The sequence below is a fragment of the Athene cunicularia genome, assembly GCF_003259725.1.
Source record: "Athene cunicularia isolate RWA chromosome 1 unlocalized genomic scaffold, athCun1 chr1_part1, whole genome shotgun sequence".
Lineage (NCBI taxonomy): Eukaryota > Metazoa > Chordata > Aves > Strigiformes > Strigidae > Athene > Athene cunicularia.
In genome coordinates this window covers 41,889,083-41,903,759 of record NW_020799091.1, presented here as the reverse complement: position 1 = coordinate 41,903,759, position 14,677 = coordinate 41,889,083, and the positions used below count along the sequence as shown (strand labels likewise).

Here is a 14,677-nt window from a genome sequence, read left to right as displayed (position 1 = left end):
GGGGGGGGGGGGGGGGGGGGGGGGGGGGGGGGGGGAAGACAAAAAGCAACCATGAAATAACATTTTTCATTTCCTCTGTCTTGACAAAATCACACTTCCAAGCAAGAAAATTTTACACTTCAGATATTTTGCACAGGTCATTGCTTCTGACTCCCAAGGTAGTCACTTGATCCCAAAGTCACTGGTTAAGACTGCTCTGTGGTTTAATTTAGCCATTCTCTTTTCTCTTGCTTACTTTTTGATGATGGACCATGGTGCTAAGTTCTCTCTGGGAAAGCGTGTTGCTTCCATATGGTCTGGGATTTCTGTCGTGGGGTGCATCCAGGACACAGTCTGCCATGACATGCTGCTTTTTCTGAGGAATCTCTATTGGCAAAGACACAGAGTGGTGCCAAATTCAAACCACCTGGCCCTAAGGCTAATTGAGTTTTTCCTGGGAGGGTAAAATAATAATTCTGAAGTACCTATCTGAAATTATTTTACCACTGGGTGGGAATGGGAAAGGTTGGCTTGTCACCGCAGTACTTAAAGGCATCTCTGAAGGTATGCTTAAGGTAGAAATTTACAATCAGTTAGTGGAAATAGTTTGAATTATGAATTGAAAAACAATCTACCTGGGACAGAATTAGCACTTGTCACAGAAACAGAGTTCCCTTGTAATTTCAAATGCTAGTTCTTTATAGGAGCAAAAGCATTTTAACTAATTGCTGCTTCATAGCTAACTACAAGGTTAAACCCCATATACATCTTTCAGCTTGAAGTCTTCTTCAGATTTAACATGAGATGGGTTTTTTTTCCAGTTTTGTAGTCCTGTTGCTCATGCTAAGCCCTGGGAAATTCATTAAGATCTGTTCATATTTCTATGTGGTGGTTAGGACTGATCATTTAGATTCATAGAATTGTTTAGGTTGGAAAAAACCTTTAAGACCATCAAGTACAACTGTTAACCTGGCCCTGCCAAGTCCACCGCTAAACCATGTCCTTAAGCACCACATCTACTCCTCTTTTAAATACCTCCAGGGATGGTGACTCAACTGCTTCCTTGGGCAGGCCTCTTGCAATGCTTGACAACTCTTTCAGTGAAGAAATTTTTCCTAATATCCAAGCTAAACCTCCCCTGGTGCAACTTGAGGACATTTCCTCTTATCCTGTTGCTTGTTACTTGGGAGAGGAGACTGACATGCACCTCGCTAGAACCTCCTTTCAGGAACTTGTAGAGAGTGATAAGGTCTCCTCTCAGCTTCCTTTTCTCCAGGCTAAACAACACCAGGTCATTCAGTTGCTCCTCACAGGACTTGTGCTCTCAATCCTTCACCAGCTTCTTTGCTCTTCTTTGGATGTGGTCCAGCACCTCAATGTGTTTCTTGTAGTGAGGGGTCCAAAACTGAACACAATGTTTGAGGTTTGACCTCACCAGTGCTGAGTATGGGGGACAATCACTTCACTAGTCCTGCTGGCTGCACTACTCCTGATACAGGCCAGGATGCCATTGGCTTTTTTTGGACACCTGGGCACACTGCTGACTCATATTCAGTCAACTGTTGAGAGACGCTCCCAGGTCCTTTTCTGATGGGCAGCTTTCTAGTCACTCTTCCCCAAGCTTGTATCATTGCATGGGGTTGTTGTCACCCAAGTGTAGGACCTAACATGACTTGGGCATGATTTCTCATTTGGTTTCTGTCACCTTGACTCTTGCTCTGGAGCTGACTGCTTGGTGCCATTGTCTTCCATAAGCTTGCTTTCATACAAAATACCTAAAAGCAGCAAACTTATATTGCATATGTTTTGACATCCCATGCATCCTTAATAGATTTTCCATAAGCTTGCTACTGTGCAATCCATCTATTTTATAGCCTCATTCCTTCCTGTTCTGCATGTGACTATTTCTTCATGTTTTGTATTGGGCTGTACTCTGTTTTAGCACACAGATGAGAACAGGGGTGGTTGGGTATTAAAGGAAAATGTGGTGTTAATGTGATATTGGTATTAGAAAAGGATTCCACACATTCCAGAATTGATGTATGCAGGTTAATGTAAGTAGTAAAGCTAAATGTTTTCTCTAAATGGCCTCTATTTTTCCAGTAACCTCTGCAGCATTTGAAATGACATCTCAGTAACCAGGATTAAGGAAAATCCATATACTACTCTTGTATTAATTGTGGGGTTTAAGTCTAATCTAAATCAAAAAAAACCACTAGTATGTCTTGTAGTTATTGGGATATTACATCAAATGAAAATTATTTGTTTAGAAAAGAAGTAGCTTGTAAAGAAGTGTGAGATAGGTTTGTAATACTGTGAATCAGAAGAGATGCTCTGTGTAGGAGTAGGTGTTAGATAAGTCTTGTGTTCAAAAAGTAGTCTAGGCTAAAGCTCTAGAAACGGCAGTAATTTAGAAGAGCTCACTTTCATAAATGATTTGTTGTTCTGAAGGAAATGAACATCCAACATCTATTGGAAACAATAGATTGCTAGTACTAACCATGGCCACAACTATTCCTGATAGAAAAATGACTCGTTACTTTTTCCAGATCTTCGTAACAGATCTTTATTAATCCACACGTTATTATGTGATCTGTAATTATAAACACATGTATCATGCTAATACAATTAGTTTCTAGTTCAGTGAAGGAAAGGATCTGTGTATGTGTTTATATGTGTGTATGGGGGGTAGTTTTTCAGAACTATTAGCTTGTATATGCTTTCACGTATTTTCTGAAATTTTATCTCAACTCTGAAGCAAAAACTGCTGAAAATCCAACAAATGTTGATCTACTTTATTCAGATTTCATTTTATGAACAATTTTTTTTTTTCTCCAGAGAGAAAAATAATTACTTTCCTAAGCCTGTTTGAAGATTAACTTTATGGTTGATATTTTGTATGTAAGATTACTTTGGTGATGATGTTTAGCATCAAAAAGTGATCATTTGAGTAAAGCAGTGAAAAGGAGACAAAAGTGAGAAAAGTGGAAAGAAGAGCAATTGGACTAAAAAGTTGAGTAATAATTTCTATTTCTACCAAAACTTTACAAGAAAAAAAAAAAGAAGGCATCAGGCAGAAATCACATTCCAATACTCAAGTCTCTCAATTTTATGCTATCAGATCCAAGGTTGCTTGTTGATTGGCTTGCTAAAAAGGTAGTAAAAAAAAAAAAGTTGTTTATGTTTCTGAAAATACAATAGCAAATAAGTCACACCTTTTTGCAGAATTTAAAACTGTTTAATGCAGGACAGATTGTTCAGCACAAAAATTATCCACACTATGTTACAAACAGCACTGAACACAATGAGCTGTGGAAGCTCACAAGCTGATCGCATTTAGCTGTGACTTCATCCTTTAATAACTTTTCCACATGATTCTTCAGTTGAAGGTGTTTGGTTTTGGTTTATCTCTGTTGTTTTTTTTATAATTCAACAGAAGCGACACAATACAATGCCTTAGTGACTCAGGTTCAGTGCTTGTAAGTAATCAGTTCTGTTGTCTTTTTTTTGGAAATGCCTTAGTTCTGTTTATACAAATAGAAGAAGGGTTGTTAAATTCGTAAGGCAACAATAAAAGACTGTGTTTTTAAAATCTGTTTCTTTCTAAGATTTTCTCACCTTGCCAGTTCAGTCTTTTCAGTGCTCAAAATGGCAAGTTCTTTGAATAGAAGGTGGCATATTCAGGTAGTCCGTTGCTTTGTTAATTTACTAAAGATGGGATTACTGACCTTTAGCTTGCTCACATGGTATTCAGTGATATAATGAAAACTTTTATTCATGAGTAAAACACATGATAAAATTACTGAAAAAAAGATCCTGACAGTTCAATAGTTAAAATAACTGCAAAAAAAAAGGTGTTTAGACACTCTTTTTTATATATCCATGTTTTAGTTTTATGTCTGGAAACTCAGAATTAAAATGTCCTAAGTATAAATTATTATTTTAAAAAGAAAGACATGAACATCTCAGTCTCCTGAATATTTGCACTGAGTATTAACACAAATATATTTGTACATGAATGTTAAGTAGAGAAGTGAAAGGTGTATGATTAATAACAATATGCAAATTTGAAACTAATTTATTGGTGTTATACAAAGGGCAAACTAAGATAGTGTTTGGCCAAATATGTTTACATACTTCATATTTGCATGAGTTTATTGAACATGCAGTGTGAAATCACCCATCTTTGCATAAAAACTGGGTGATTTTTTTAAAGAACAAATTGCTCAAGTTTCAAAGCCTCAACAGCTGAGCCTGGTTTCCTACATCTTCTGTACTCTAATTCTGTTTGGGAAGAGGGCAGTCTATCCATCCATGTTCCCCAGTACATGATCTACTTTTGCTATCAGTAACAATGTAAAGACAGTATAGATCCTTCTGTCTCTCCTTTTCAGTGCTGAGTTGTAAAGCTTCAGCACTCTGTTTAACCTCATACACTGGAAGGAGTCTTTTCCCCTCACAACATATTGTTTTGCATTTTATCAGGCAAATTATGGAAAGTTATGTTCAGTTGATTTTATGACTGCATTTTACAAAAGCTGGGCTTTATGTTCTCAGTCCCACTCTGCAAACTCTGGAAAAGACTCAACCTCATCATAAATTATTTTCCCATGATTAAAAAGTTAGACTCCCATTTTTAATCTTCCTGCTTCAGTGGCAAATAAATCCTCTTTTGTCTCAATTTTGAATAAAATATATATGAAAAGTATATAAAAATATTTTTGTCCTTAATTAGTTACTTCCTTTAAGTTTTTTCAAGAAGGGTTAGAATTTTACTAAGATCTCTTCCATCTGTCACAATATGCTTGCTTTTATTTTGACTTCCCGTTGCTGTCTTATCAAATATCACATGAACCATTACCATTTGTTTGCCATCCCTTTCTTTTGTTTTGTTTCTCTTCCTCCAAATGATTAAAACATCAGGTTGAATGAAAGGTTAGAAGTACACTGTGATTCACATTTGCCCCATCTTATTAAAACAAATAAACCAACCAGTTATATAATTCAAATACGCTTGAGCTATGGCTTGCAGATGCTTTTATCAGCTCTGGGCTGAAGAGGTTGTGTGCATTCAGGCATGCACGTACAACTGTTCTTTGAAAGGGACAAACCTCATTAGATTACAGGTGCCTGGAAATAACTTCTGAGTAAATAGCTGCCATTTTCAATAAAGCTACTTCCTAACAGGAAACACAATTTATTATGTTCTTTAGCACAAGTGAGCAGCTTTTCTTTTATTTAGATAAAAGTAGACCCATTTAATGTAACAAATATTTTATTTCTTTTAACCTGTTGGACTGAGGGTAGATCATAGTATTTTTTACTCTAATATTCTAGCTTATAAAATGTTGAAGAAAAGAGCTCTAATGATTCTTAAATTATAAAATACATGTTACACTGACTTACAAGTTACTTCCTTTACTTGCCACACCATCATTTCTTGTACAGAGAGTCATAAATGCTTCATAATTGCCTCAGCTTGCTAGAACTGAAGTTAGCAGGTTTTAGTGGCTGTAAGGTGTGGAAAAAATGTGTATATACTGAATTTCAGTACAAAGTCTCTGCTGTCTTTAGTGAGCACATGGGCTAGACCTGGGGATTTTGTGTTACAACATGATTTTAAGAAGAGTCTAAGCTCAGTCCAGCTCAGTCACCAGCCATAGAGATGGACTTCAAATACCAAGAATATAGTTTCAATTAAATAAGTATGTGCATGTGGGGGTGTTTTGATGGTGTTTTTTTGTTATTTGTGCTAACATAGACCTTAGAGATCTCAGTGGATGCTGAGGTACCTTGCTAAGAACAAGAAAATAGAGTGAGAAACCATCAGTTCACAGAATCTCTATTACCTAGAAAGATAAGGGGGGAAAAAAGAGAGAAAGGTTGAAAGAGAAAACAGAAAAACAGAAAAGTGAAATCACAGATCATTTCAGAGTCTGAGTTGGGAATAAAGTTCCCATCCATATGTGTCCAGTTATGTTCTTCTTATTAACAAGAGAAATCAAAGTAAAGTGTGTGTTTATAGATTTGAAAGTGCAAAGAGATTAATAGATCCACCATCCAAATATCCTTAAGACCCATTTGAAGACCAGCTGACATCACTGGCCTGTGCATATTTGACAAAATAATATTAACTGTATTAGGAATTCTGCTGACTAAAATTGGGGCTACTTTGATGTAATGGTTCCTGTATCATGGGCTGGCATTTACTATTCTACAGCTCACAAATTACGATCACAAAAAAGAACAAGTAATAATAAATTAATAAAAATTTATCCAAACATCCTAACTTTTCAACTCTCCCACTGAGATTTCTGATCTTCTAATTCATTTTGCTTCTCATACATTATTTTTTCCTTTTTTTTCTTTCTTATTAGCTTGCTTTGTTATTAGGGTTTCTAGCTTGCTTTGTTATTAGGGTTTCTTTCTTACTAGCTTTCTGTGACACGCTACAGTATCTTTTTGTTTGGTTGGTCAGTTGGATTTTTCCCTAAAACTCCTTACACGTTATCATATTACTAAGGAGAGTTTTCCTCAGTAGGCTTTTCTATGATAGGTATTGACTGAATTCAGGTGTGACACCACACCTTTGATGCTGATTTGCAGATTTTCATAACCCAAAGACTGCAGTATGCTCTTATGATAGTCATGATGAACACTGTTGTTATGCTTATTTTTAAAGCAGCTCTCAAAATATAAACTAAAATATGATATGTTTGGTTGGCAAACAATGTCAGTGTGGCTTGCACTGAGTGGCAGAGAAATATGCATTACCATCTAATTGATGATTTACTTCATTTGCAGCCTAAGACCAAACTTAACATTTCATTGTAGATTTTTATCACTTTACAAGGATGCATATTAATAGGAATAATATTTGAGTGGGTTTATGTTTTTATCTCAGAAAATGTTGAGCACATAGAGATACTTAATACAAGCTGCCCACAGAATATTAATATGAATCATTCACCAGCTGACATCTCTGTAGGAATGCATTTCAAGGCGTATGATTTGTTTCAGCACCACAAACTTTCATGTCAGTTCCATTTGTTTGTTTTTTATAACGTTTATGACCTTTTAACTATTTGGGCATGTTCATTCAAAAACTTCAAAATGAGTCTTAATGAAAAAGAGTTGATCTAAAAAAATTACTCCTTCACTCTGGCTAGAATTTCTGTCATATCAGTCCACAGACAAAAACAAATGAGATTTAGGAGTAGTGGTGTTTTCAGTTTGAGTTACTAGCAGGAGCTTGTGTGATCTTGCTGAACACTGCCATTTGCAAAAGAGCAATTAAAACAGATGACAATCTGCTAATCATGCACAGTTCTATTCAGAAATTTAGCAGTATTTTCCCAGTTTGTGTTTTAGCTTCATTTTCTAAGAGTGAAAGGAATTTTTATGTAGTTATATTGTATATAACAGTATGTCAGTTTGGGAAACTTTAGCACAGATCAACAATTTTCAGTAGGCTAAAAATATACTTCAACATTGTAAACATTTTTAGAGAAAATTTTCTGTGTGTTTGTGTAGTATATGTTTATGTGCTTATATCTATCTATGTTTGCATGAAGAGTATATTCCATGTTGTTTTACATAAAATCAGTTTTATGCAGATAGACAAATTCTGCATTTGTTAATAGAAAGTAATGCAACACACATATATAACTTAAATAAAAGCTGATCAGGAGGCTGGAAGCATAGGCACAGTCATGATTTGGGATTTAGGACTAGTGGCATTTTCACACGGAGTTACAACGGATGAGCGTGCTTGATCTGCTGCTCATGATTCGTAGGATTTGATTGTGATTTTAACCTTGAAATCATGAAGGCCTATCAGCCTATCAGTGGTAATGTCCACTAGTATTTGGACAGGAACACTGTCTACACCTACAGATGAAGTGATTCAGGTGGTTTTGACAACAATATTGAGAAGTTCCAGTCAAGGAAGAACCTTTGAACAATGAGAATCAAGACATAAATGGTTAGGAAAGAGGGAACAGTCTGAAAAGTAAAAGGGACAGCAATCAGATCTAGGTACTGTATTTGGTTACCAAATCATAAAGCAAGGTTTTCATTTCTCTCCAGAGCTGTGAGTTACCTCTGTTTCTCCTAGCACAGTTTGAAGTCTTTGTATTTCTGAAGTGCAGTGATATTTGCCTGGTTTAAGTCCTTAACGAGTGACTACACAAACTTATCAGCTACACACAGGAGCATGCTGGAAGAAAAATGTAAAGCCTAAAGAAATTATTTCTCCATCTTCTCTCAAATTCATGATTTGAGAGGATGGTGGGCAGATACACATATACTATGATTTTTTTCCACATTGGCACCATAGGTTCTAACTAGATGCCACTCACAGTGATTACAAAGATGCTGTGAGGCTATGCAGGGCAGAAATCAGGAGGTCTAAAGCCCAGCTAGAAAATAATTTGGCTTCAGCAATCAAGGACAACAAGAAATGTTTCTATAAGTATGTCAGTAGCAATAGAAAGACCAGGGAGAGTCTCCATCCCCTGCTTCACGCAGGAAGAAACATGGAAACAAGTGATGAGAAGGCTGAGGTGCTTAATGCCTTCTTTGCCTCAGTCTTTAATAACAAGACCAGTTGTATTGAGGGAATCCAGCCTCCTCAGCCAGAAGACAGAGACTGGGAGAACAACCCCCCTGCATCACACAGACACACACAAGTCTATGGGACTGAATGGGATACGCCCGAGGGTGCTGAAGGAGCTGGCTGGGGTGCTCGCCAAGACGCTTTCCATCATTTACCAGCAGTCCTGGCTGACCAGGGAGGTCCTGACAGATTGGAAATTGGCCAGTGTGACGCCCATCTGAAAGGGTTGGAAGGATGATCCAGGAAATTACAGGCCTGTCAGCTTCACTTCGTTGCCTGGGAAGCTGATGGAGCAGCTCATCCTGAGTACCATCACACAACACATGTGGGACAACCAGATGCTCAGGCCCAGTCAGCATGGGTTTATGAAAGGCAGGTCCTGCCTGACAAACCTGATCCCCTTCTATGACAGGGCGACCTGCTTATTGGATGAAGGAAAGGCTGTGGATGTTGTCTACCTTGACTTTAGCAAGGCCTTTGACACCATTTCCCACAGCATTCTCCTGGTGAAACTGGCTGCTTGTAGCTCAAATGGTCATAGACTTTTCTGGGTAAAAATCTGTCTGGATGGCCTGGCCCAAAGAGTTGTGCTGAATGGCGTTAAATCCAGTTGGTGGCCAGTTACAAGTGGTGTCCCCCAGGACTCGGTGTTGGGGCCACTCCTGTTTAACATCTTTACTGATGATCTAGATGAGGGGATCGAGTGCACCCTCAGTCAGTTTGCAGATGACCCCAAGTTGGGTGGGAGTGTTGATGTGCTCGAGGGTAGGGAGGCTCTGCAGAGAGACCTGGACAGGCTGGAGCCATGGGCTGAGCCCAACTGGAGGAGTTTCCATAAGGCCAAATGCCGGGGGCTGCCCTTGGGCCACAACAACCCCCAGCAGCGCTACAGGCTTGGGGAGGAGTGGCTGGAGAGCTGCCAGTCACAGAGGGACCTGGGGGTGCTGATTGACAGCTGGCTGAACAGGAGCCAGCAGTGTGCCCAGGGGGCCAAGAAGGCCAATGGCATCCTGGCTTGTGTCAGCAATCGCGTGGCCAGCAGGGACAGGGAAGGGATCTGAGCCCTGTCCTTGGCACTGGTGAGGCCGCCCCTCGATTCCTGTGTTCAGTTTTGGGCCCCTCACTGCAAAAAGGACATTGAATGACTCGAGCGTGTCCAGAGAAGGGCAACGGAGCTGGTGCAGGGTCTGGAGCACAGGTCGTACGGGGAGCGGCTGAGGGAACTGGGGGTGTTTAGTCTGGAGAAGAGGAGGCTGAGGGGAGACCTCATCGCCCTCTACAGCTCCCTGAAAGGAGGTTGCAGAGAGCTGGGGATGAGTCTCTTTAACCAAGTAACAAGATATAGGACAAGAGGGAATGGCCTCAAATTGCACCAGGGAAGGTTTAAACTAGATATTAGGAAGCATTTCTTTACAGAACAGGTTGTTAGGTGTTGGAATGTGCTGCCCAGGGAGGTGGTGGAGTCCCCATCCCTGGAGGGGTTTAAGAGTCAGTTTGACATAGTGCTGAGGGATGTGGTGTACTTGGGAACTGTCAGTGCTAGGTTAACAGTTGGACTCAATGATCTTCAATGTCCTTTCCCACCTAGCTGATTTTGTGATTTTGTAAAGAAAAGGATATTCATTTTGCACCTCATTCTTTCAAGATTAATCTTGAGAAAATAAAGGAAATATTTTACAATCTTTAGCAACTTTTGAACTCTTAGTAAGGGTTACTTAGTCATAGAATTGCTTTATCTGTATCATAATATGGCAGGATTTATTTTAAAGTTGATGTGTCTAATGCTTGCTGTGTTTTCCCATATGTTAGGGGAATTAGTCAAACACCTTAATATATCTGTTTTATAATAAGCCTAGCAATGATATTAGATCAGCTGCTGAGTCCTTATATGACATTTTAAGTCCATTATCAATACATATTATTTATTTGCACTTTTAATGGTCCATCATATAGTTATTTGAGGGACAGGAAGATTTATGCTTATTGTATATATGCATCATAAATGGTTTTAAGTTATATAAACAAATATCCTCTTACTTTGTACAGAAGATGCTTTATAAATCTGCCCATTTCAATTATTGTTCATAGTCTGTGGATACAGAATACAGGATCTGGTAGTGTCTTCCATTAAAAGTGTAAAACCTCCTATTGACTTCACTGCCACATTTAGTCCTTAAGCAGTGTAAAATAAAGCTGACTTTTGAAAACATACTGCTCCTCTCTGCGGATTGTTCATCTTTTGTTGGCTGCTACAAGGATTCTGCTTCCTACAGCTGTATTTTTAATTGAGAGTATGTTTTAATAAATATTTTATTTTAAAAGCTATACAGAGACCTGATATAGAGAAATAAAATACAAGTTACTGACTGTAGGTTATCTTAATGTTTAGGTGTGGGAATTATGCATAGCGCTCATTAGCAAGCATTCAGTCAGAATAGCCAAAGTGCTGGTATATATGCAGAGTAATTCTCCTACAGAGGTATCCAGACAGCTTTAGTGCTGTAAATGTCTGTAGTGTTTATTCAATATGTTTGGGAGAATTATATGCAACTATAGCCAGTAATAGCTCTGGCTATCGTGTACTTGATGCAGGTTCTCTTTCGAGATGGTTTACCAGGCCTTGAGTTTTACCAAGATCCATTTTAGAGGTTCCTTCTTTCTCTCCTGAATTCCCGTAAGCATTTTGAATGCTCTTGATGCATCAAATGAGAATAAAAAGGCCTTAAGTTAAGGCCTTACTCAATCTGTTTTTATCTCTCTTCAGTGCACAAAGATTGTAAAGAGCAAAGAGAATGTGGAAATAGTTCTGAGTGGAAGCACTCTAAGTGGTGGGAAAGCTATCTACTCTGCCAAAAAAAAGCTAGGAACATAAAAAAGTAGGGAAGGGGGGCAGGAAAATGTAAAGACAGGGGAGAAAGTAGCTAAAGGGGTACACTGCAGAAGCTTGCAAAAGAAAACTAGTGGTGAAAAAGGAAGACCAAAAGGACAGTAAAGAATCACTGTGACAGAGTGATTCTACCATGTCCCTTTTTTCCCCAGAAGTTCTGATAGAAACTAGACAATAAAAATTAGAAAGAGGTGTGCAGGAGGGATAACTTTTACAGCTGTCTGTGATGTACATTTGTCTACTTTCAAGTTAAACTTTTCTGTTTCTTGATAATAAGAATTTTAAAGACTATTTTGGAATAAAAAGGTTAGACTAATAGAAACAAAACTGTCTGAAATCTTATAAATGAATGCTGATTTCACTTGGACCAAAAGAATCGTTTCATGCAGACTTCGAGTTGAGATACAGCTTGTACTTCCAGATGCATTGTATTCTAAAATATAAGTAGTGTTTCGTAATTATGCACTGTGGAGGATTAAGAGGCTTCATAATGTGCTTTACTCACAAAGGATCAATGCTTTCTATCCTACAGGTAAGAAAATGAAGAAGTTTTTCTCTCTGTTTCCAGTTTAAAACAAAACCAAACAACTTTATATTGCTATAAGAATAGATGCATATGAGATGTTCATGTCTCAAGTAAAAAAAAAAATGGCTTTATATTTTTAAATTAGGTGAAAGTATGTTATGGCAGAACATAGTGTTCAAGTTTTTCGAGATCAACAGTTACTGGCTAGATGAGCTTATTTCTCATGCTCCCTTTCCATCATACATATCTCACTTAAATATATGCTCCTCACTTGGGTGGAAAAAATGTTGAAAGAGATGTGCTTACATCTTTAACATAGTAATTGTTCAGTTAATCTCATTTATGGGGGAAGAAGGCTATACTTCACTGATACCGATTAAATATCCTATACTGGGTTCTATATAAATAGCTACAAATGTGCACAATGGTTACATTACATGGTATATTTAACAACATAGCTAAATCAGAAAGTATGAGCTATGCCTTTAGTGGTGGGAGTACTAACGATTGCATGCAAGAAGATTTTTGCATGCAACCATGAAGGAAATAATTACTGTTCAGCACTATTCAGTTAAGTTTGCATATCAGTAAAAACACTTGCACAGAGGCTCCACCTACATTCCTAGTGCCCTAGCACTGATATGAGTGCAGCATATATTAAAGCTTTAGAAGGTCTCACAGTATTCACAGCTTGTAAAGTGTGTGTATTTTTTAACAGAGTTAATTTGACCACTGTCAGATGAAATTACAGTGGTGATATTCAGGTTTTACTATATTTTTTATTTTAAATATAAAATACCATAGGTGGCATTTTATTGATTTACGGGGGGACTACTTCTTCTGAGTCTTTAAATCTTGTGGATTTTCTCCTCTTTTCAATTCATTGCAGATATAAATATATAAAGAAAATGTTTGTTTTTCATATTTCAGATGGAAGACTTTATTTGAAAACTACTGTCATGTACTGAGTTTTTCCTGCTGAAGATACCTGTGCTACAGTAAAGAACTTTGCAGTAAGACATTGGCTCATAAGGAGTTCTGTGGAAACAAAGCATTTTCAAGGCAACTTCCTCAACTTCATTTTTCAATGTTCTTCAAAAATGTAAAGAATTCTGCAAGAGTGTCCTCCTTTGATTATCTCCTGTGGCTCGATGGAGACCTAGAGAATGTTTGTAAATGTACAGTAGCACTCTTCTTACAGTGAAAATCTGCATCTCTGCGCCGGACTATTGTAACCAAAATTACAGGCGGGTCAGAACAAGGCTGAGTATTCCCTTTTTCAAGGAATGCAGACTCTGTCCTCCTCTGATGATTCTATATTTGAGCACATCAAATGATCCTTCCAGCAGTGTCCAAGTACACTTACAGACTGTTATATCATACCGAAACCAGCAAGACAGCTCAGAAGTGAACTTATAGAGGGCATAAGAGGATTCTTAATAAAAAAAAAGGAAAAAAAAAAAAAAGGTAAAAGAAAAAAAAAATTGATACATTCAGTTTTCAAACTATGATTGTGGTTTTTCTTCTAAAGACATTTTTTCCACATGCTTTCCAAGAGACCAACACATGTATGTTAGACTACATTAAGTGAAATGGAATTTTGTGTAAGTGAAAAGAAACGCTGAATGTAAACAAACTGTTTTACTGTTCACAAAGTCTCTTTTCCTAAAATAAAAAAAATATGATAAAAAGAGTAATAATTTCTCATTGTAAACTGGCAGGGGTTTATGAAATAAAAGACTTTGCTTCTTATCAAACTGTTGGTCACATGTACAGTATATAACACAAATCACACAAGGAAGGTATTATGTATGCAGTAGAAATCTAGCGTTTAGGAAATGAAAATTTTAGATAATATTGTTTTGTCACCCTGTTGGTCAGAAAGACACCTTTCTAGTTTTAACGCATGCAGGCATGTAAATATTTGTCCTGGAGTCACAGTATTACTGAATGAGATCTTAAGCATCTGGTAACAAGTCAGAATTCTGTATCAGCCACTTTTATTTGTATATTGAGCCCTGGTTAGTGCCCTGATTAGTGCACTTTTAAGAATGGACCGTGGCTGAGCAGCAAGTCAAATACCAGAAATATTTTTATATGTTAATGTCATATTACGTCAATGTTGCTAAAAAAAGAAAACCTAACAAACACTTGATGTATCAGTCCAATTCCACGTAGAACTGAGTGATACAGTTGAAGTCTATTGTCCCTCTCACCTTGTCTTAGGGATGGGGTGGTTATGTGTTACTTTCACTGTCTTTATAAAAGCTACAATATGTGTTTTCACCTTTGTGCTGATAACTGGAAGTAAGCTGCAACACAGTGCTGATTACATTGCTGAAAGTTATGTTCTTTGCTTTGCGTACTTTTGGGTTACCCCTTTAAAGACTGATTTTGTGAATCAGTGCTATTACTGTAAGTTTTGTGATTATGCTTTCTTCATCTAATGTTTTATGCATATGAAATATTATTTATTACATGGAAACATATCAAAACCTTAAATGTCTAAGATGCCTAACTTAAAGCAAATATTTCTTTAAAAATAGTTCTGATTGGATATTAATATTATTTTGTCAAAAAAAAAAAAATCTAATGTTTTGTAAACTCTAGCACTGAGCTTCTATAGTTTGTAGGTCTTCCTTGCAATACTGGTACACATTTATTTTGT

The 14,677-nt window shown here is 37.5% G+C and overlaps 1 protein-coding gene across 6 annotated transcripts in view; it reads left to right on the top strand.

Annotated features, from left to right (window-relative positions):
* The window catches only part of DACH1 (dachshund family transcription factor 1), a 271,940-nt gene extending 258,446 nt beyond the window's left edge, over positions 1–13,494 (top strand). For 5 of the 6 annotated variants that reach the window (XM_026856377.1, XM_026856385.1, XM_026856403.1 and 2 more), the window contains one exon: positions 12,940–13,494. In XM_026856377.1, coding sequence (XP_026712178.1) covers positions 12,940–12,977 — 38 coding nt within the window. In that variant the 3' untranslated portion in view covers positions 12,978–13,494. The remainder of the gene's footprint in view (positions 1–12,939) is intronic. The other variant, XM_026856393.1, reaches the window with a different exon arrangement.
* The last annotated feature ends 1,183 nt before the right edge of the window (positions 13,495–14,677 follow it).